We start from the raw sequence: 21,150 nt of genomic DNA, 5'->3' as shown, positions 1-21,150 counted from the left end.
TTCCTTTGTTGGATACACCTCCAGGCCAAGGTGTGAATGGAGCCTGGTTAAGCAGATGAAACGTGTGTGCCTTGTGCCAATATCTCCCGTGTATTAGCTCGTGTTATAAAACCACCATGTAGCTGGATGTCTCTTGGAAGCACTAACTCGTGAAGCACCCATTTGTTTTGGTTTTGGGTATCCTAGCTTGCTGTCTGTTATTTCTTGTCCTATGTCCCTCAAAGATTTATGTATTCTGTTTATTAATATATCGAAGTTGTAAACTATGCAGCCACCCATCCCTTTGTTGAATGCTGATGAGAAACATTCCACGTCCCCAAAGGCTTCATATAAATAAAACAAGACAAATGCAAGATGAGGTGCAGGACAGCTGCTCACCACAGATGAAATAGATGTGAGATGGTTGCACAGTGGGTGGCGATATAAAGGGTACTCTCAAATTCCTGCGCAATGCAGTAGAACAGGTGGGACAGACAGCTGGTTCCAAAGAGGGTGTTTTATAATTTAGCATCTTGCACAATGTATCACTGAGGCCACTTTGCCTCAGTTAATGTAACTCTCAGTAAATCAAGCTATTTAACATTTCTTACATCTGGGGCAAGAACTCACAGTGCTTTTGAGTACTTTGTTCTTCAGATATCCCTAACATAGATACAAAGTACATGAAATACATTTTCTGGTTTGTGAAAATTTGTTTCAGAAATTTTGTGTAGAAGCAGTTGATTTGAACTCCTCAAATGTCTCCAATCCCTCTTATTTCCTTCTTGATTTCTTTGGGAAATACTTTTTTCTTTTAAAGTTTTAAAAGTTCTTTCTGAAAGGTATTTTTGCCTTTGAGCTCTCTATTGCCTTTCCTATCTCTTTCATAGCACTATGCCAAACACAGCTAACTTGAACTTCTGCAAAAAAGATTAATAAATAGCATTTGCACTCATGTAGATTGGAAGCTTTGAGGAGTTACAAGCTACGTAACTGACCTGAATAGAAATTGTAACCCAAAATTGTATTTTGCCAGAGACTAGGCTCTTTTTAAATGGAAGCTGTTTTACAAAAATAAATATGAATGTGAGAGTTGAATTTCACTCATTTTATTCCACGATGAGGGGTTTCACGAAGGCTAGAAAGGGAGTCAGGGCTTCATAATGTTGGTGAAGGGAAGTGCCCTTCATTCTCATCTTCTTAGCCAGAGCCAGTGCATCTCAGGGCTGCTCTGTGGAGGGCTGCAGAAGGGATCTCCCAAGGTGAGGAGGGTTGTCTGCAATATTCATATTCTTTAGACAGTTCCATCTCCCTGGAAGAATAAAAACATGGAGGTAATTTAGTTGCTGTGACTTTGAAAGGATTTTATTACTTCTCGGTGGCAGCAGTGTACAGTTTTGGCTGTACTTTAGGAAACATGATTGTGGCACTGGATGAAGGCTAGTTTAGTTTTTCGGACTGTCAGCTAGTCCGATGTACATATAACTGGTCAGTACACAAAATAACAGAACCATCAGTTGCTCACCCCACAACATCCACAGCATTTGCAGTCCCCACAGAGGGTTCCAAACAGCCCATTCACCACCTGAATACCACAGAGCACACCCTGGATCAAACTCATGATCAGCAGCAAGGAGAAGAGGGTCAGGTGCCATACGACAATATTTTCGGGTGCCAGACACTTGTTCCACAATGAATGGTCAGTGAGATAATCCCTACAGGAGAACAAACAGGAAGAAGACAATGTGAGCTCACAGAGCGAGGGGTCTCTCACAGCTGACAGGTTGTGTCATGGCCGAGGTTCTGTTCGCTTTGGCACGAATTTCCATTGCCACGCTGGTGCTACGTATCTAGAACATGATTTCAGTTTAGTTTCTAGATCAGTTGAAGCAATTGATTTGAAAAGACAAGGCATCAGAAGAGAACAATTGGAGACAAGTTTTTTAGACATTTGAACAATTTGGTGTTCTTGGAAGAAAAAATCATAGTCAAGCGTGTGCCAAATAGGTGTTATCTGTGCCAGTGTTTTGCCAGGGGTGTTTTTGCTGTTTTTACTTGATTACAGCATTTTTTGTTGGGGATGGAAGGGTGGTCGGGCATGCAATCCATTACCTCAAACTACAGTTGGGAACAAGGAAGTACATTGAAATAAAATCAAAACAACTGAATTACCAAAACTAAAACATCAAATGCTACAAGACAAGTTGCCTCTTGCCCACCAAGCTGAAAAGAACAGCCTTTGCTCTTCAACATGCCTCATCTAAAATAAAGGTCAAAGTATTTTCCATCATTTTTACCTTCACATTTTGATTTAATTGTGAACTGCATAACTACTTACTATATTTCCTCTGCATATTGTTAGTGCTGTTTTGTTTGTGATCTTGTCAAGTGATTTCTTGACTGCAACCAAAACTATGTTTGAAACAGAGCACGTTTTTCCAAAGACTCCCAGAAAGAGACAAAGGGACTTGGTTTCCAGCCCTCGTTGGCCCATGTACAAATAATGTATATCATACACCTTTATACTTCTTGTTTTCTTGGTTTTTTTTCTTTTTAACCTGAACTATAATTTAGTAGTGTGTTATGCAAGAAACACTGCCAGCTCATTTTTGTTGAACATGTCTTGTTTTCTGTTGAATGTGTCTTGACTTCAGCCTGAGCAGTGAGATTGCTGGGGTTAAGTGATAAATATACATGGCAGTGAACATGTTTAAGTTGAGAAGTGTGAGGAACAGGTAACTTCCAAATGCCATAGCCAAGATAAAATGACATATAGATAATAATTATTTGAATACCATCAAGTTTCAATCCAATCATAGAATCACAGAATGGTTTGGGTTGGAAGGGACTTTAAAGATCATTTTGTCCCACCCCCTTGCCATGGGCAGGGACACCTTCCACTAGCCCAGGTTGCTCCAAGCCCCATCCAGCCCGGCCTTGGACACATCCAGGGATGGGGCAGCCACAGCTTCTCTGGGCAACCTGTGCCAGGGCCTCCCCACTCTCACAGGGAAGGATTTATTCCTAGTAGCTGATCTAAACCTGCTCTCTTTCAGTTTGAAGCCATTCCCCCTTGTCCTGTCACTACATGCTCTTATAAAACGTCTCTCTCCATCTTGTCACCTCCCTTCAGATACTGGAAGGCCACAATTCCATTTCCCCAAAGCCTTCTCCAGGCTGAACAACCCCAGTTCTCTCAGTCTTTCCTCATAGGAGAGGTTCTCCATCCCTCTAATCATCTTGGTGGCCTGCTCTGGACATGCACCAACAAGTCAATGTCCCTCCTGTGCTGGGGACCCCGTAGCTGGAGGCAGCACTGCAGGTGGGGTCTCACCTGAGGGAGTGGAGGGGCAAAATGCCCCCCTTCCCTGCTGCCCATGCTGTGGGATCAGCCCAGCACATGAGGAGTTTCTGGGCTCCCAGCGCACACGGCCGGGGCTTGTCCAGCCTCTCACCCACCAGCACCCCCAAGCTGTTCTCCCAGGGCTGCTCTTGGTCTGTTCATCCCTGGACTGATACCGAGAGTCACCCTGACCTGGTGCAGCACCTTGCATTTGGTCTTGTTAAACCTCATGAGATTCCCACTTCTTGAGCTTGTCCAGGCCCCTCTGGTTGGCCCTGTCCTTCAGATGTCACCTGCACCACTCAGCTTGGTGTCATCCACAAACTTGCTGAGGGGATCCTGTTGTCCTTGTCATTAGTGAAGATATTAAATAACACTGGTCTCAGTAGGGACCCCTGAGGGACACCACTTGTCACTGATGTCCATCAGGACTCTGAGCTGTTGACCACTACCCTCTGGATGCGACTGTCCAACCACTTCTCCATCTAACAGTTCAGCCATCAAATCCCAAATCACCTCCCTGTCTGCCATGTGCCTCAGCACAGCTTTCAGGAGGGTCTGTTCCATGATCTCCCCAGGCACAGGGGTGGCTGGCAAGTCGGTCATTCCCAAGGTCCTCCTTTCTACCCTTTTTAAAGATGGGGACAATGTTTCCTGTTTTCCAGTCACCTGGGATTTCACCTGACTGCCAGGACTTTTCAAATATGATGGAGAGTGGCTTGGCAACTGCATCAGCCAATTCCCTCGAGACTCTGGGATGTGTCTCTTAACATATCACTTCTATTCATCTAGGTGGAATTTATCCCCTTATACTGCTTATCATGCCAAGAGTAACCTAGGAGGAGGCTGCTCATTTCTCTTTACTGGCTCCTTTGAAACTCAGTAGTTCTAATTGTACTTGCTGTTCTTTACATCCATGCTCTTGAGCCTTATGAAGTGTTGGTCTGTGTTGCTGGCAGTTCTAAGAGCTTCTGTATTTTAACCAAACAGTATAATTCCCATTTTTATACAATGAATTTGGAAGTTGAATCATGTCACAAACTTAAAATATCCTTTTTTTCTTTTTGCCTTGTCTTACCCATCCACGAAAGGGTAGATCCAGCTGCCTCCAATGTTACATTTAGGGCCTTTGTTTAGGGCCACTGCTGACAGAATAAAGCAGTATCCAGCTCCCAGAAGTCCAACTGCGGCAAATATTATAGAGGAAAACATCTGATGAAGAGAAAAATAACGTTATTTTTGTTCTTACTCAAAAAATGAAATGCATCCTATTCATGTCAGTGTAAGTTCCCTAAATTCAGCTGTTAACAATCAAATAGTCAACTCCTGAACAGCTAAAACATATTAGTTTGCAGTTGCATAATAATGTGTAAGGCATATGTAATAGGTTTGCAGCATACCTGCATTGGTATGGAAAAGCTTTCCCAGCGCTGATGTGCCGTACCTGAGGAGGACAGGCCGGGCGCTGGCAGCAGATGGCACTGCTCCCCTCTGGGCCCGCCTGTCCAGGCTCCCCTTCCCCTTCAGCCGGTGTCTTTCTCAGGAGATTACAAGCAAGACTGAAGCCTTGGACAACTCAGGGCATTTAAAAAAAATCTACATTATCCCTTTACAAGTTAGCTTTGATATCCTGGTCACAATGGGACCAAATAATTATATTTTTCCTTCCCAAGTCTCCCTTCAGGTTTCATGTTAGTATACTTTTATCTCCTCACAAGTGCTTATCAGTGCTAGTTCTAGTACAATGGGGATGGATTGGAAAGTATGTCTTTATTTTTCTGGCTTTCTATTACAGCATTTTCATTTTTACTTACTAATATGTAACTAAATCGTGCAAAAACTAATGCCCTGCTTGAATTCTGAAGCACTTATAGCCATTGTATTGGTCTGCAGTGAGTTGGGAATGTAGTGCCCAAATGCCAGAGTAATTTTTAAAACTGCCAGCACAAAATGTCTAAAGAGAACTGTTATGTTCTGCAAAACAAAACAGTGCAGATCTTTAAGAAATTAGTTTTAATTGTGATAGTAACTATGAGTATCTTGAGACAGCAAAAAGCAACAAAGCTTGTTGCTTTGTGGTACCTGTGGCACAACATCAGAGGCATAATACAATTTTTGCAGCCTGCTATTTCCACTTCCCAGCACTCAGACAAATGGCAGGGCTGTGTGTCCCACACTTGAGACAGCGTCTGTCTGGTCTCTCAGTGACTGTGAGAGGGAGATACATATATAATATCGGTAACAATTTTACTTTCTTTGCCATGTCTCCTTTCACTTACCGCAAACCTCTTTCCACAGCTCTGATTACCACAGCATCCACAGCAATCATTATTCTGAAGGCCCAAAAATACCAAGGCAGGGAAGATCATCTACCAATAACAGAAATACAGTTTGAATTGGGATTAATTCAAGTTACATCTTCTTTTAGATATAATAGTTCTATGTATTTTTTTCTTATCACTAGATTAAGTTACTTATCGCCAAACTGTTGGATGACTTATAACTTATTTGTTTATCAAAGAGGAATTTGCAGTACTGAGAAAATTCAACAATGCAAGTCACGACTGGGGGTGGAAGATGGTAAGAATGTTTGAATTCATGTACTTACCAATACACCGGATCCCAAGATCCCTCCGAAGTACCAGACCTCATCTGTAATGTGTGCATTGTCTTGAGCCACTTTTCCTCCAGGGAAAAACAACAAAATGTTAGCGAGGGTGCAGAGCACAGCCAGGGGGATGAGAACGGTTCCCAGGCACTTGGCACAACCTCCCGTGCACATGCTTCTTTAAAGATGTTGCAAACACAATTGAAGGCAAAATAAAATCTCTCAGATGTTCGCAGAACTGCTTTATAAAAAGGAGTTTCTCAGTGTCCTTTGCAAAATCCAGTTTCTGCTGTGCCGTTAGAGGGGCTGAGAATGCTCCTGTCAGTGTTCCTGCAGTCGATCCAACATGCCCTGTGCTGCTTATTTATATGTCCTTGCAGCCGTGATGTCAATTTTCTGAACGTCCATAAATGAAATTACGTTCAGTGCAGCCTCTCATTTTACTATAACAACCCACAACCTCTGTTAATATTTTACTAAAATGGTTGAGACACTTCATAATCTGGGCTCAGGTTATGGGTAGGTATCTCTTAGTTCTGGATCGTCATTTTTATGACACATGGTACTTTTTCATACTATAAAATATTTCTTTGCGAAGACTGACATGAAAATGCATGATGAGTCAGCTGATATTAATAACATACTCATAGTCCAAGTTCTTACATGTCATGAGATGGTTCTGTAATTGAAATAGTAGCTAAACTAGCTGATACAAAGGTGAGCAATTATAGACTGATAAAGATACACATCCACAAATCTGAAAAAGTTCTTGGATTGCAGCAGGATGAGAAGCACAATTTTATTGCTGTTAGGCAATTGGACTGTGTCACAGGGTATGTGTTTCTCTGTATTTGGGATTAAAAGGTTGATTTTATATCTATTTTGTGATTTTTGGAAATTGTGCTACAGGATGGAAGACTGTTTGCAGGAAAGACTGAATTAGAAATACTCTAAGATTTAAAGGCCCTCTTCACCAAACATTAAGTCATATGGTGAAGATGAATCAAAACCTCAAAGTATTTTCTGTAGATTGTATTTTGAAATTATGGCATATGCTGCATTTTAGGATAACTCACACTTTTTTTTCCCTTTCATAGGAGAATGTTTCATATCACACATACTTAGGCTTATTCAATAAATGATGGTAAGAAATGAATAATGATATGCATTCTTTAATATATTAGGAAGACCAGAGAATGGTTTCTTTGTGAGGACCACTCCTAGGAACAGACATGTCTTTAGTGCTGAGTGGACCATGATTTCTGAGGAAATCACACTAATTTACTTTGTAAAAGGGTTTATTCAGGTATTTATTTAGATGAATTTTGAGTGAGTTCTCATGTTTGCTTATAATGCAACACAAATGGAGTCAAGGGGATGTTGGTGTGAAGCACAGATCTAGCAGAACAGCCTGGACAGTGACAGTGATGGTTCCTAGTGGACTGGAAGATTCCCACTAATCACAATGCATTCTATGCTGTTGGCACAGAAGCTGGTAGCTGACAATTCACCAAATACTTTCTGGGAGTGGGGCTGCGTTTGTTTTTCTTGCCTCGTCTCATCCCCTCTTAGGCTTTTTGCTAGGAGTGCTGGAGTCCGTGAACGACACGCGCTGTTTGGTGCACGTTTAGAAAGCATGGCCCTTTGCATCCCACACTGCTCAGCCAGAGCAGCTGCCTCTGCCAAGTGCTGGGAGCTGCCCGTGTGCTGTCCCAGCCATGTGCTGTCCAGCCCGTGTGCTGTCCTGGTCATGTCCCTCCTGTGTTCTGTCCCAGCCGTGTGCTGTCCTGCCCGTGTGCTGTCCTGGTCATGTCCCTCCTGTGTTCTGTCCCAGCCGTGTGCTGTCCTGCCCGTGTGCTGTCCTGGTCATGTCCCTCCTGTGTTCTGTCCCAGCCGTGTGCTGTCCTGCCCGTGTGCTGTCCTGGTCATGTCCCTCCTGTGTTCTGTCCCAGCCGTGTGCTGTCCTGCCCGTGTGCTGTCCTGGTCATGTCCCTCCTGTGTGCTGTCCCAGCTGTGTGCTGTCTTGCCCATTGCCCATTGCATGTCATGCCTGACCTGGGCACGGGACCTGCCTGTCCTCCACACAGAGCAGACACCAACAAAGGCATTGCCACTGATTGTTGATTGATTGGGCCCCAAAGGAGAGAGGGGCCTCTGGTCCCTTCTGTGTAACAGCAACATGAGCCTGGCCACTGAGGAGGGCATTTTGAAAGGCTCATTCTCGTAAATTTACATTTCATCCCAAGAAGAACACCTATTTTGCAACCAAAGAGCAGACAGAGAAACAAAGTCCTGCCTGAGAGCACTGGTGTTCAGTAGGATGTCAGTCGGGCCGATGTAAGCAGTTTTCATAGCTTTTGACAACCAGCTATTGCTTCTGTGGCAAAGCTTCAGAACCTGAAAACTCTCCATGTGTCACCTGATACATTAAACTTTCATGACATTCCCGTTTGTTATTCAGCATCTGTAATTTGTCTCGCACTTGTAGTGGCTCTGTTAACAAGCACAGAGAAAATGTTTGCTGTAGCTGGAACATAAATCTTACTTGGCTTTTTTCCCCTTCTTTGTTGTACTAGAATGTGGTTTTTTTGCAGTTGTGAATCCTGGCTTGCAAGAAGGGGGAAAGCTTTAAACTGTATTGCATCCAGCACCCTGCCATCTTGATTCACAGCAAGTGGCTCAAAGGCAAATGCTTCCACCAGGTCCTTGCCAGGCTTTCACAGCACAGCACTCCTGTGCTTTCCCTTCCTCCACTCTCCAACACTGTCAGTGCCACTGAAGGCCACAGGCCCCTCTGTTCAACTATACTCATTTGTGCATGGCCTTTTTAAACTATTGCCAACCTTTATGTGAGGGTTTAAGTTACACTTTTTCCTCAGCAGGTGTGGTGGTTTAAGGCAAACTGGCATCCAGCATGATCTGGAAAACACCACTTAGATTGATTCAAGTTTTTCTCCCAGAGAAAAACTGAATGGTTTGCACCCGATTCCCCTAAAAGCAGAGTTCTTCCCTTCTGTTCTAAGCCCATGTTTTCCAACTCTGGCCATTTATCTGGGAGGAGAACCAGTGACCATTGTCAAGCATTAGCCATAATTCCTTGTCATGGAATAAATGCTTCATCTTGGAGACTCTGAGGGCTGATAACTGGGGTGGTGCTGGTCTGCGGGTGTTGTGTCATCCTGTCCTGTTGAACAGCATTTTTCTAGCAATTGTGGTATCACAATGGAAGGCACTCCTTTCTGATGTGCTATGGGAGGGTGTTTCCTCTTCTCCTTATCTCCTGAGTCATACAAAGCCTATGCTGTGCAGAGAAAGATGAAATTACATCTTTTCCTTTGGAAAAATAATAGGAATGGAAAGCCACTCAGATAGTTTTGGTTCTTTCAGGAAGATGTAAGCAGTGACAATACCTTACCAATTTTGTATTTTGATGTCTCTATTAATTTTTAATTAATAGGTGTGTAGATAGGTGTGTCTTGATCAATTTTTATGTCAGTTACTGAACTCATTAGACAGTTACAACCAAAGGTCATGAGTTCTTGCTCTTGTGATTTGTGTAGCTGCTTCCATATTCGAAATGTAGTTTGGATATCTGGAGCTTCATAAGGTTCTGTGACAAGTACTGATCCTCCCTTAAACTGAGCCAGGGAGGGTTTGAGTACAAAGTTATGGATAAGACGGGATTTACAGTAGCATAGTGGAAAACAGGTCTGTTCAAGCCTCTGCTGCTGCAAATAAATTTGTGTGTGTGTTTGTAATATTTATATTTTATGTATCTGGTGACACACTGATACCAAGCAAGAAATACAGAAGTTCCTGCATAAAATCCATCTTAAAACACTTAGCATGGTGTTAGAGTTGCTTTGTGTTGTACAGTTCCATTGAGGGCTGGAGAGAGGCTGGTAAACTGTGGACCAAGTTCCTTTTCTTTGAAGAGAGTGTGGATAAGAATGAGCTGAAAAATATCTCCCTTCATGTGACCCAATTCTTTGTTGCAGTGAAAGATCGTCTTAGTACAAGCTCTCCTTTGGAGAGCTCAAAAAAACCCTCCAGCTCTGATAGCTGTGTAGTGAACACAGCAGGGTGTACTAAGGGGACAGACCCCGCTCCTCTTGCTGATGATTCAGCCACTCTTTCCCTGTGACATGCACGGATATGAAATGTATATTGGCAAGAAGCTGAAAGAGTGGAGCTGCGTATGTGCACAAGTAAAAGTCATCATCACACCCATATACACAGCTTTGAGAGAAATTCATCCCCTTTCGTATTCCCAGACTCCTCTGTCAGACCTGGGGGACTGGCTGTGTAGGAGGCACCTTAGAGCAGAGAAGGGAAGATGCCTAAGGAAAAGCTAGGTGACATGGGCTTGCCCCAGATGCCAGACTCCCCCAGACTCTGAGGACAGACTGGTAATGTGCAGTGTTTCCCTCGTATCTTTTGACCTTAGATCTCCTCCTGATGTTTCTGTGCAGATAAGAGCTCATGACGGACGAACCTTGCATTGGGTAGTGTTTTAAGGGACACACGGGCATCACAGTGAATACAGAAAGGCCACATATACTGATGAAGAGTGTTTAGGAGAAGTGGGCTGGAAGGCATGTTAGAACTAAAACAAGCCCAGATTCCTGTCCAGTGTAGGCAGTTCTGCTGCCAGTAGTCAGGATTTAGATGTGATTTCAGCTTCCAAGAAAGATAAAACTTATTAGGTCCTAGAATGCTTGTCTGCTATAGGTGGATAATTGCCAGCTTAGAGTGGGACATTGCTCTGCCTCTCTTGAGAATGGAAGTAGGTCAGATGAAGAAGCCCGAATTTTAATGTACTATTCCAAGTAAAGGTTTTATTCTGTGACATCACTATGATATCTGATAGCCTAGTCCTTTCTTTTTAGAGAAAAATATTTGAAATGAAGTTTTGATTTCCATTGGTGTTAGATGTATAAGTTAATGATGTTTTCACACAGAAATTTATTTTACTAATTGGACTTTTACTGCTTTACTGTAACTCAACTTCATACTTCTTTGCTGTTTTACTGTTCTGCAGTCAATGTTCTGTTTCTGTTTTAGCTGCTCCCACTGCCTGTTCACCAACTTTGCAACAAATGCCCTTTTCTATATGAAACATATTCTGTAAAGCTTTTAATAATCCCCTTTCTTCATTCTCCTCAAGGCATACTCTAACCACGAGGCCAAAAGTAACTGTCAACAGTAGCAAATAGGCATATGGCCTCTAAGCAATCTCTGATGCTTCTCTAATTTATATTACTTTTAAGTAAGTAAAAATCATGTAACTGTGTATGTAATATGTCTTTTTTTTTCCTGTTACATGTCTTAAGTCTTATGATACTTATTTTTGTTCATTCGCAGAAAAGGCATTTTGTTATGTATTAGTCAAAATTGCGTTTTTTGTAAACTACAATGTCTGTAGGACAAAACAGAGGAACTTCAGTATTGTTGTGGACCATCTAAGCACCACTGAAGTACTTCTAATAATGAGTACTGAGAACTAAAATTCAACCTGAGGTATTTTCCAAAATGGGAGAAAAAGGACTTGTTTCCTTTAGGGCTGCCTGTTATTTATTTCTCTGTGGGGTGTATGCACTCTATTGTTATGCTGTGAGTTTTTGCCAAGTCCCACAAATTGTTATTTCCGGAGGTTATGCAGCGCATGCTGAAGTGCACAGCTGTCCACCAGGTACAATCATTCTTTTGCTGAGTATAGTTTAGTTTTTCTTCTTCCTCCTGACTTTACAAAAGCAGGCAAACAAGCAGGAGATGCCTGGGAAACCATGCCAGTTTCTTCAAGTTTGAGAAACGAATGAATCTGCCTCCTGTTTTTACCAGATGCTTTTATTTTTCCAGTAGATGAACTGGTTCTGCTGCCTTGCAGGGAAGTGTCACAGGATGCTATCACTGTGCTTGCTTTCCTATAACTTCTTTCTCAAAGTGACTATTTGTCACTCACTTATATGTCTTCAGAGCCTCGTAGCGTTCATCCTGTTTCAGTGTTTCTGAAGAGTACAGTGATACACAGTGTGCCTCCATGTGTATTATCCTCTCAAAAAAACCAGTGCTTTTCATGGTTTGGTCTGCTTTTAGTTTCATTTTCTAGCAGTGAAAGAAACAAGAAAATTTCAGTTGTAAGTAACATTTGTACAAGGTCTCTAAAGCTTTTGAAAACATAAGAAATTGAAATGACTGTTGCTTGAGTGAGATCTTGGCTACAACCTGAAGCACATAGCTGCCCCCCCTGTCACTGAACCCTCAGTGCTGGTGCAGGTGGAGATTGCTTCTGTCTTTACTGTGGTGCAAACATCAAGTGCACGCATGGCCTTAAGGGAAGGTAGGTGCCTGAGATAAAGCCTGGGCATTCTTATCCCTCGCTACATACCAGTGCAAGTGAGAGGAAAATCCTCCTGTGAATTCATTAATTCACCTTATCTAGGTGACAAATTTTGCCCCCAAATGTAAAGCAGGAATAATGCTGCAAACTTATATGGAGTTGCTTTGCTTTCACCCTAGAAGAGAACACTTGTTTCCCGTCTTTTTTTCAAGACTTGGAGGAGATGGGAGCAGAGGAGAACCCAAGCTCTTGGTTTCTGCAGCTTGCTTATGTTGCTGATAAACAGCTTTCCCTGTATGTTGGCTCCTGTGGTAAATGAGGAGATGTGAGCTGCACATCCATCAAACCAAGCCTATCTAGTTTCATCTCTGCTTCTTGGCTTTATATCCTCCATTTGTGTTGTCCATGTGCTCCGTGGAAATGACACAATTGTGGCCTATTGTCTCTTATGCTTCTCCTGCCCATCCTTCTGTAAGAGATATGTCTGCCTTAAGGCATGTGTAGGGAGGCAGAATGAAGAAAGGCAGGAAGGCTGTCTTTTATGTGGAAGTAGAGTTGGATAATTCCTGTTTCCATTTTGGATCAAATCTGAAAGACTGTTATGGTTTTGAAGTTGTTCAAATTTAAGGGCTGTGGTGGCTCATTCCAATCTGTATGTCTCATGTACTCACACACAATTCTGTACTGCTTTTGATTGGCAAAAAGAATGCTGTTGTATACTGCACTCTCTTTAGTCCATCTGGTGTGAGACTGGGATGTTTAATGCCTCATAGTTATCTTACTCATAACTACAAACATGCTTCCAGCTGGCTAGTTCATCTCCCATGCTGATTTCACAGGACGTTTGTTAAGAATGGGGTCAGAGTCCATGTTTATAATTTATTTCCTCTTCAGTTGTTTGTTTTGCTATCCTCATGCTGTAATTCTATTCAAAAGAGAGATTTTCATGACTGAATAGTATTTTCTTCTATGCTGAGCTCCTCTGATAACAACGAAGTTCTAAAGGAAGCAGATGATTGGGTTTTAAGCTGTGCCTAGAACTCACAATTGTGACTTTTTCTTTGTTTTTCCAAAATAAGTAAAACATTTAGTTTTTAGTTAATACATTAAGAATCTAGTAGCCTACCCTGTACATATCCATGGTTCCTACAGAATTCTGTGGGAAACCTTGCTAGAGAAGAAGTGAATTATCTTACCAAAATCCTTCTTCATCCACAATTAAAATGGCATTATTTTGCCCAACATGCTCAAATTGTTGGTGGCTTGACCTTGCAGTCCCTGTATTCCTGTTGTCAGCATGAGGCTCCATATGCTCGTGGAGGGCTCATCCTTGTGGGCAATATGTGACTACGTGTTAGTGGCCTTGCCGGCAGTGGATTTATTCCCCAGTCACTGCTGTAATGGAGAGCTGAGGCTGAGCAGTTTGCCTTTGCACTGTTGTAGTAGTTCATTGATTTCTCAGTTAACAAATAAATTAAAAATGGAGAGAGATCATGCAATGACAAGTCTAATTTTCAACCAATTCTATGAAAGTTTGTATTCTTTTCAGGATCCAGTTGAAAATGTGTAAAGATTTGTGTTGTTGTGAATTGTATGTTGTTTATTGACAGCCCCATGCTATCCAAAGAAAAGCCCATGGAGCAAGGACATGACATGCTATGCCTGTTATCAGACTATTAGTGCCTTTTTTTTAGCTTGGATTTCTTAGCTAGAGTTTTGGAGGGAGGACAGGGCATCCCCTACACCTCAGTTCTTCCTGTGCTGCTGCAGCTTTGGGAGCTTACCCTGTTCCTATGTCTGGAGCATCCACAGGAGTGGGGGTGCATTTTCCATCTTGCTCCCTCACCCTCCACTGCATCACTTTGCAATCATGAAATCTGCATTAGGTACAGCAACAAATTGGTTGCTCTGTAAATAGACATCCAGATGGTCCAAGGCAACTGTTTTGTATTAAACACTGTTTGTGCCTGGTAATTATGGATCAGTTGTTATCAAATTTGCCAGGCTAGGACTAGAATTATACTGCTGGTTACAGTATCTACATTAGGCTCCAAATGATCCTTAGCACTGGAAATCTTGCCTCTGGGTGTGCCGTGTCCCTCCTTACAGCATAATTCTTGTCATTGTCACTATGCAGTATCTCTTTACACAGGACTCTGTTGCTGAATTGTTACTGAACATAAGGATATTCTAGCTATCCCCTCTTTTAGTTACACTTCCTATTTGTTTTGCAGACAAAGTTAGTCCCAATTTGAAACTGAATTAGCTGTTCCTCCATCACTGAAAGCTGATATGCTTTTTAAGTATAGTGTGGCAGTATCCTGTCAAGTGCAGTTTGAGTATGTTAACTATTTCACAGATTTGTTTTTTATTATACTCCATAGTTTAAAGTTGCTTTTATTTTCTGAGATTTACATGGACCATTTCATTTTGTCAACATAGTGATTGAAGACATTCACATTATGCTTTTCCAAAAAATTTTGGCAGTCTGGATTTCAGAAGTGAAAACAAATTTTAAACTTATCTTTTAAATCATATCTTTTTGTTTCAAAACATGTAAGACAAATGTTAACTGCTTTTGTCAGGAACAGTTTACATACAGTTTTATAGATGGACCTTGTGTGCTCAAAGTTGACACAAATCATGAATTCCTTTTCACCACTTCAGTTTAAACTCTATCATGACTTATGAAAATGTGGTGTAAGACTGTCTGCTGATGCATTTCTCACTAAAGCATGGAATACACAAGAAGAGAAGAGCAGCTGTATTTTTCTTGTGTCATTGAAATGATACCAACTACATTTGATGAGAGGAAAAATGGCTTTACCATAAATAGGTTAATTAATGGAGGTTTTACAGCAGCCTCTGCTAAATTGGTTTTATTTCCATGGCAACACTTTCTGCTTCCCGGATAACTTCGTTTCAGTAACTGTAAGACTGAAGTGAGTGGAAGATAGGCCTTTCTGTGTAGTCTTAAGTGGGCAACTACAATAAATTTCCATATCATGAACAGATAAATATAGGCACTTAACCTTGTTGTGTAGGGAATGTAATGTTACGGGTTGCTGAGAACCAAATGTCAGCAAAAGTAAACACATAATTGAGAGTGAGCCTGTTGATAGTGCTAGTTCATCCAGACTAAAAGCACATACAGAATCTCAGCTACAGGGAACATAATGCAGTGCTCTTTTGTTTTCTTTCTTTCTGCTGTGGATTTTTATTGTGTTTAGGAGCAGGACTAGAGCTAGGTACCTCTTGATCTATTCTCTAAAAAACCCTCTTGCTCCTATTTCTGCTTCAAATTTGATGTTGGCTATCATGCAGTTGGAAGGCCTAGAGAGACAGGATGCAGTTTATGTTGGAGATATATCATGCATGGGTTAGTGGTTTACTTTGTTTTCTGAAGACATGGAAGTAATCCAGTTTCAATGCAAAACACTGGGTTGTGTGAAACTCGAAGAACTACAAGCTAAGGGTTGGTTACAAATTTTTTTTCTTTTTGTTTCCCAAACTGCAAAATAAAATTTGGATCTTTTTCACATATATCTTTTCTCAAAAACCTATAATGTAGTATGTCTTACAACAATTTATGTGCTTAGTCTTGATTTTTTTTTTTTTTTTTGGTAAATGGTTAAAACTGTGGTCAGAGTTGACTCACCTTGAGTAGATTAGTTATCGCTTGTGTTAATATTTAATGGTACGGTACCAGGCTGTACCCTGTTCCTTTCAGTACACTCCCATATTGTTTTGACAGATAATGCATCTCCTGCATTAACTCCAGGGATCTGGGATTAAGCAGGCTGTGTGACCTCAAAGGTGAACTGCTGTCTTTGTGTAAGGGCTACAGTGGATCCTAACAGTGCAAACATTCAGAGTCCAAGAGCCTAATTCCGGTCTTATTCATAGTGATTAGCAAAAAGCTACAAATAGATTGAGTGAAAAAAGTAGAAATCATTCTAGTTAGTTATCTGTATCTCATTCTGAAAAATATACTGAGCTTTTTGAAGCTGGTCCAAGGCCCAGAGACTGTGGCAGCTCTTAAGAGTTCTTGCTTCCTTTCTTTCTTGTCTGCCTCTTAAGCTGTCTTTTCCACCATCTCCTTATGTAGTCAGTGCCAAGGTCAGCTGCACTCTTGAGATGGGCTGCATTCTGCTGCCACATCCCCCGGCCATGGCTCTGCCCCTGCAGCTGCCTCCTGGCTGTACCTGTGTCCCCTGCGTGGCACAGTGTCCCCTCTCTGCAAGTGAGACACTGGGGCAGAGCTGCAGGAACAGGGATCTGAAAAAACACCACAACGATGTACAGACTTGTCCTCTCTGGCAGTTAGTTAAGCCTCTGCAGTGTTTCACCCTGCTCCCTTTGTTGTGTTTTCGGTACTTCACCGAGAGGACAGAAGGCATGTTTTTGGCAGGGAGGAGCACCCTGGCTGCCCCTGCAGGGCTCGCGTGCCGATGGCCTGGGTGGCAGTGCTGGGCCTCCCTGGCCCGTGTCCACCTGGGCCTTCCACCAGCATTGAGGGGAGGGGGCCTGGTACTGGCTCCTTGGCAGCAGAGCCATTCCCCTGTGCACAGGACTGATGGGCTGATCTGGCTGAAAATGAGCAATTTGTAGTTTCCACCCCGGGCTAGTTTTCATTCATGTTAGTTCTGTGATACAGTCCAAGCAAGGCTGCAGGAATGCCAGGACCAATATTAGCGAAGAAGCAAAAGTATTTGGCTGCAAGTAGAGAATGGGACTGAATCTCTAGCAACAATTTTCAGTTAGATCAGTTTAAGTCAAGTGTTTAAATTGCATCTTGAGACTGTGAAGCTAACTTGTGGTATTGGGCACCTCCCCGCAGTGACATTACTAAGTAGTCAGTGAGTTTTATGGATATCTATTTTCATTAAGAGAACTTTTTCCAACCTTATTCACTTAGTCTCTGTGAGTTCAAGATAAAACAAGGCAATGCTGGCTGCAGCTTGTTCTGTTCAGGTGGTCTGAATCTGGCTTGATTAACAAGATCCTTAGTAAGGAGGATGTTTCTGTCCTTGATGGAATTCAACTCCTTTAAAGTGAGTGTGAATGAGACCCAAGAGAATATAGGGAGTTTACTGTTGGGGGCTGCAGTGGTGGGCTGGGGTGCACCAAGCTCTTGTTGACAAGAGAAATCCCTTGATATATTCAGTGCAAATTGTTTTTCTTAAATTCTTTTTGAGGTATCTCTCTGTTTCAGCTTTCACTTTTGGACTACTAGCAGTCTGGAGTGACTTTAGGAACTAAGAATGGGCTTACATATGTGGTACTAATAGTCTGTTTTAATAGTGTCTCTTTTCAAGTTCAATGTGTGTGAATTGATTTTATTGCTGTATGTTTGTCAACCTGTTGGTAGCTAATCCTTACATCACTTAGAGCAAATTTAACCAGGCATCTTGCTCTTCTGGAGTGGGGATTAAAATCTTTTTTAAAATGGTGAATGTATTTCAAAACCTCAGTATACTTTACAGTTTGGTTATAGCAAAGTAGGTTCTTCTAGATCATCGCCAGTATGTGTCATTATGTATCCAGGTTGTGCTTAAGGGGCCTGACAGGATTCTCCTTGGCTCCTCTGATGGTCATTACTGTATGACCTTGTCCAAGGGCTTCAGCTGTTGTCACACCCTTGCCTTTTTGAGTAAAACTACTGGGTACTCTTGCGATATACTTATCAATACTAACTCAAAGCTACCTGACTTGCTACATGAAGTGTCCTCTTAATACAGTGAAGTCTTTATTACCAGCTTCATCTTTGTATTCTTTTTTGGCTGACCCAGTCTCTTTAATTAGAGTGTAGAGCTCATCCTATACGAGATAGACCAGCGCGCTTGCAACAAACATGGATAGAACCCTTCCCAAATCTTCGTTTGCGAAGCCTAGCCATGATTTTGAGAGCTCATCCTATGAGTCTGAAATGTGCTAAGCCCTTTTATATGTGCAGGTACATGAGATAAAATTGCCATTTCTCCAGCATTCAAGAGCAGAAGTTCTGGCTGGATAGCTGTTTCAGAGCCACAGGTAGAGAGGTTGCTTGCAGGTAGAACCAGTTGCTCCCAGACACAGCAGATCTACACTTTGACTTTGTCAAAACTCCTGCTTTTCAATGGCATACTTTTCTCAGGTTTTTTTCTGTCTTCAAATGGAAGTCACTGAGGCACATGGTTTTTTCTATTTCTAATTTCTACTTAGGCAACAGAGTAAGGGATCTAAAATTCAAGGTGCTGAAAGTCACAATACAGTAGTTGATAATTAGTTGAGTTTGATGTGTGAGCTGCAACTTTCACCATGAACAGCAATTGCAGTGGTTGTATGTCTTTTCAAGAAACACATGTAGCCCTCATGCAGAGATCTTCCTCTGCAGTTAGCGGTGTTATGAACTGCTCGGTACTTAGTCTAGCTCGGCATTCCTTCACTGTTTCTGTGCAGTCCCCGTGCTGTGCTGCTCACACGGGAGCATTCTGTTTTCCCTCTGAAAACACTGCACTTCTGGCCTGATGCTTTTCAGGACAAGCTCAGGTGGTTACTTTCTGTCTGAAGCTTTGACTTGTTAGATGACATTGCGTGTCTGCTCTGACTTCTCCCTTGTGGAGCCCATAGAAATCACTGAGGGATCCATGTGCTTATTCAGCTGTGTTGTGCTAGAAGCAGTGCAGGAATGCACTGGACTGAGCTTTTTAGATTCAAATAATGAGAAATTTGCTGCCAGTGTTGGTGGTCCGTACTCAGTGGTTATTTCCCAGTTCAAAACAAGAGATCATCTTAATACTGCTGGCAGACCACAGAAACGATGCTTTCTTAGTGGTGGTGCATTTTGGTGATATCCATAATGAAGTGGAGACAGGTGTTTTCACCAGTTCTGCTAGTCTTTAAAAAGTAACAAATGTAGGAATGTTAAGATAAAGACTTTTAAAGAAGTGATCTCTGGTTTTTTTGGCTGTTCCAATCATCCCTGACAAAATGCATTTCTGCTACATGCAAAACAGTCGTTACAATGTAGTAACAATAATGAGAAAAAACTCACAAAAAATACAGTAATACTTTTAGTTCTACATAATATTCTAGGGCGTATGATACACACAGAGTTTGATCCCAAGTTATTTTTCAGTTGGAATACTTGTAGTCCAAAGGTGTAGATATGATCATATCTATGGATATGAGACTGGATGTGGCACTAGTAACCACAGCAGTAGTGGATCAAGGGTTGGACTTGATGATCTCAGAGGTCCTTTCCAACCCGGCTGATTCTATGATTCTATATAGGTATGCCTTGTAAGTATTATGCTTGGAAAAGCAAAATTGCATTTTTAATTTCTTGCTGATTGGATATTTGAGTTTTGCCTAGTTAAACTTTCTAATATTCCTCATACTTCTGAAATCTTGAATAGTTCTGTTTTATAGCGAAGCTGTATAATGATAGTAGGGCTGCAAGAAGTATAGGAAAAGGGAAGGATTTTATTAGAGGCTATTGCTTGCATTGTCTTAGCGGGCAGGTCAGCGTACTCTGCACACCTGCCTCTTAGACACTGTATCCTGTAACACAAGGACAAGCATTCCGTCTGTTCCAGGGCTCACAGGAAAAAGTTATTAGTCATTCATTCAGTGGCACACCCATTGCTTACTAAGAAATATTTTTAGAAAGAAGCAGAAGTCCACAGCATGGCTTACACAGACTTTTTTGAAATACTTGGCTACATGCACACCCGTGCCTGTAGCCTTTACTCAAGGAAACTTTTTTAATTACATCCATGGGAGTTGTGTCGAAGTTGAACAACTCTTGGGTGTAATGGGCTACCTGTTGGGCAACTGAATTTACTGTTTTCAAAGCAGGAAAATTCCTGTGCTGAGCAATACTAGAACCAAAACATCCAGATACATAGCAGCTCTGGGAGCAAACACAGAGCTTCACTAAATTCTTGTAGACTTAGCAAAATAATTTCGGTTAGCTTGGTGTCAGGATGATGTATGCTGGAAGACAAATGGGAAGTGCTTGATCTGACATGGTCTGTGGTGAGACCTGCAAAGGCACCTTGGAACTGGCACTGACTTTCAGCAGCTGCTGCGAGTGCCTGTGCTAGAGCTGTGGCTACCTTGAGGCAGGGAGAGGGAATTCCTCTGAGAATTCCAGTGGGATGGATTTAGCTGGCTTCTTGAGTACAATGTTGGCCAGGAGGAGGAGTGGGCCATGCCTTGATCCTGTCAAAGGAAAGAGGAGAATTTTGGAGATTGTGGCAAATTAATGTACAGAGGCACATTTTAAAAGTGGAGCAATCATCACTGCTTTTGGGACACAGATGTAGAAAGAGTTGACATGCCCAGTTCTTAACAACAGATTATTAAAATGCCTCCCCAACACGAGGAAAGTCGCAGGCCTTCGTTGACCTGACAACACGTTAAACCAAATTTCTTATTCCATGTCAAACCCCTTATCAGTAGACAGGTCGTGCTCGTCCTGCTGCCTTCTTATGTGCAACCTTGAATAGCAAAAGGTTTTGAGAGGCCCCTGGCTGCAGCAGAACAGTAGCAGGGGCCCAAGGAGCTGTGTCCTGGCACTCAGGACTAGGGTAGCAGTTGTCCCTCAAAACAGAGGTTCAGATACAAGTATATTTGGCAGGATTTACAGGGTCCCTTGCTTCTACTGATGTCCTCTTACGAGCAAGCAAGACTGGTGCTCCAGGCTTTTGCTTTGACAGGTAGCTTATAGATCCTGTGCTGAAGGCAAAAACCAGGCTTTTCATGCTTTTTACATGTTTCTCATGAGTCATTTTGACTGTTACATGTTAAGTAACCTTCAACTGCGTTATGAAAAATGCCCTTCTGTAACTTATCTGCAGTTGTAATCTTTTCTGCGTGAAGCAGCAAGACTTC

At 42.1% G+C, this 21,150-nt stretch overlaps 1 protein-coding gene across 1 annotated transcript; it reads right to left on the bottom strand.

Moving 5' to 3' along the window:
* Positions 1-1,066: 1,066 nt before the first annotated feature.
* TM4SF4 (transmembrane 4 L six family member 4) lies at positions 1,067-6,367 on the bottom strand. The gene is made up of 5 exons (XM_032698474.1): positions 5,931-6,367; positions 5,602-5,691; positions 4,401-4,534; positions 1,505-1,694; positions 1,067-1,291 (listed from the first exon to the last, which is right to left on the bottom strand). The coding sequence occupies exons 1-5, from the start codon at positions 6,102-6,104 to the stop codon at positions 1,274-1,276; spliced, it is 606 nt and encodes a 201-aa protein (XP_032554365.1). The 5' UTR covers positions 6,105-6,367; the 3' UTR covers positions 1,067-1,273.
* Positions 6,368-21,150: the final 14,783 nt, after the last annotated feature.

This window comes from Chiroxiphia lanceolata, chromosome 10 (assembly GCF_009829145.1).
Source record: "Chiroxiphia lanceolata isolate bChiLan1 chromosome 10, bChiLan1.pri, whole genome shotgun sequence".
NCBI lineage: Eukaryota > Metazoa > Chordata > Aves > Passeriformes > Pipridae > Chiroxiphia > Chiroxiphia lanceolata.
Note: the sequence above shows the minus strand (reverse complement) of the source record. Positions and strands in the feature narration are given on the sequence as shown.

Coding starts and splice junctions, on each gene's coding strand:
- TM4SF4 (XM_032698474.1), bottom strand. CDS start 6,104: ATGTGCACGGGAGGTTGTGCCAAGTGCCTGGGAACCGTTCTCATCCCC. Junction 5,692..5,930: donor TCTTGGGATCCGGTGTATTG/GTAAGTACATGA, acceptor TGTTATTGGTAG/ATGATCTTCCCTGCCTTGGT. Junction 1,695..4,400: donor ATCTACCCTTTCGTGGATGG/GTAAGACAAGGC, acceptor GTTCTCCTGTAG/GGATTATCTCACTGACCATT.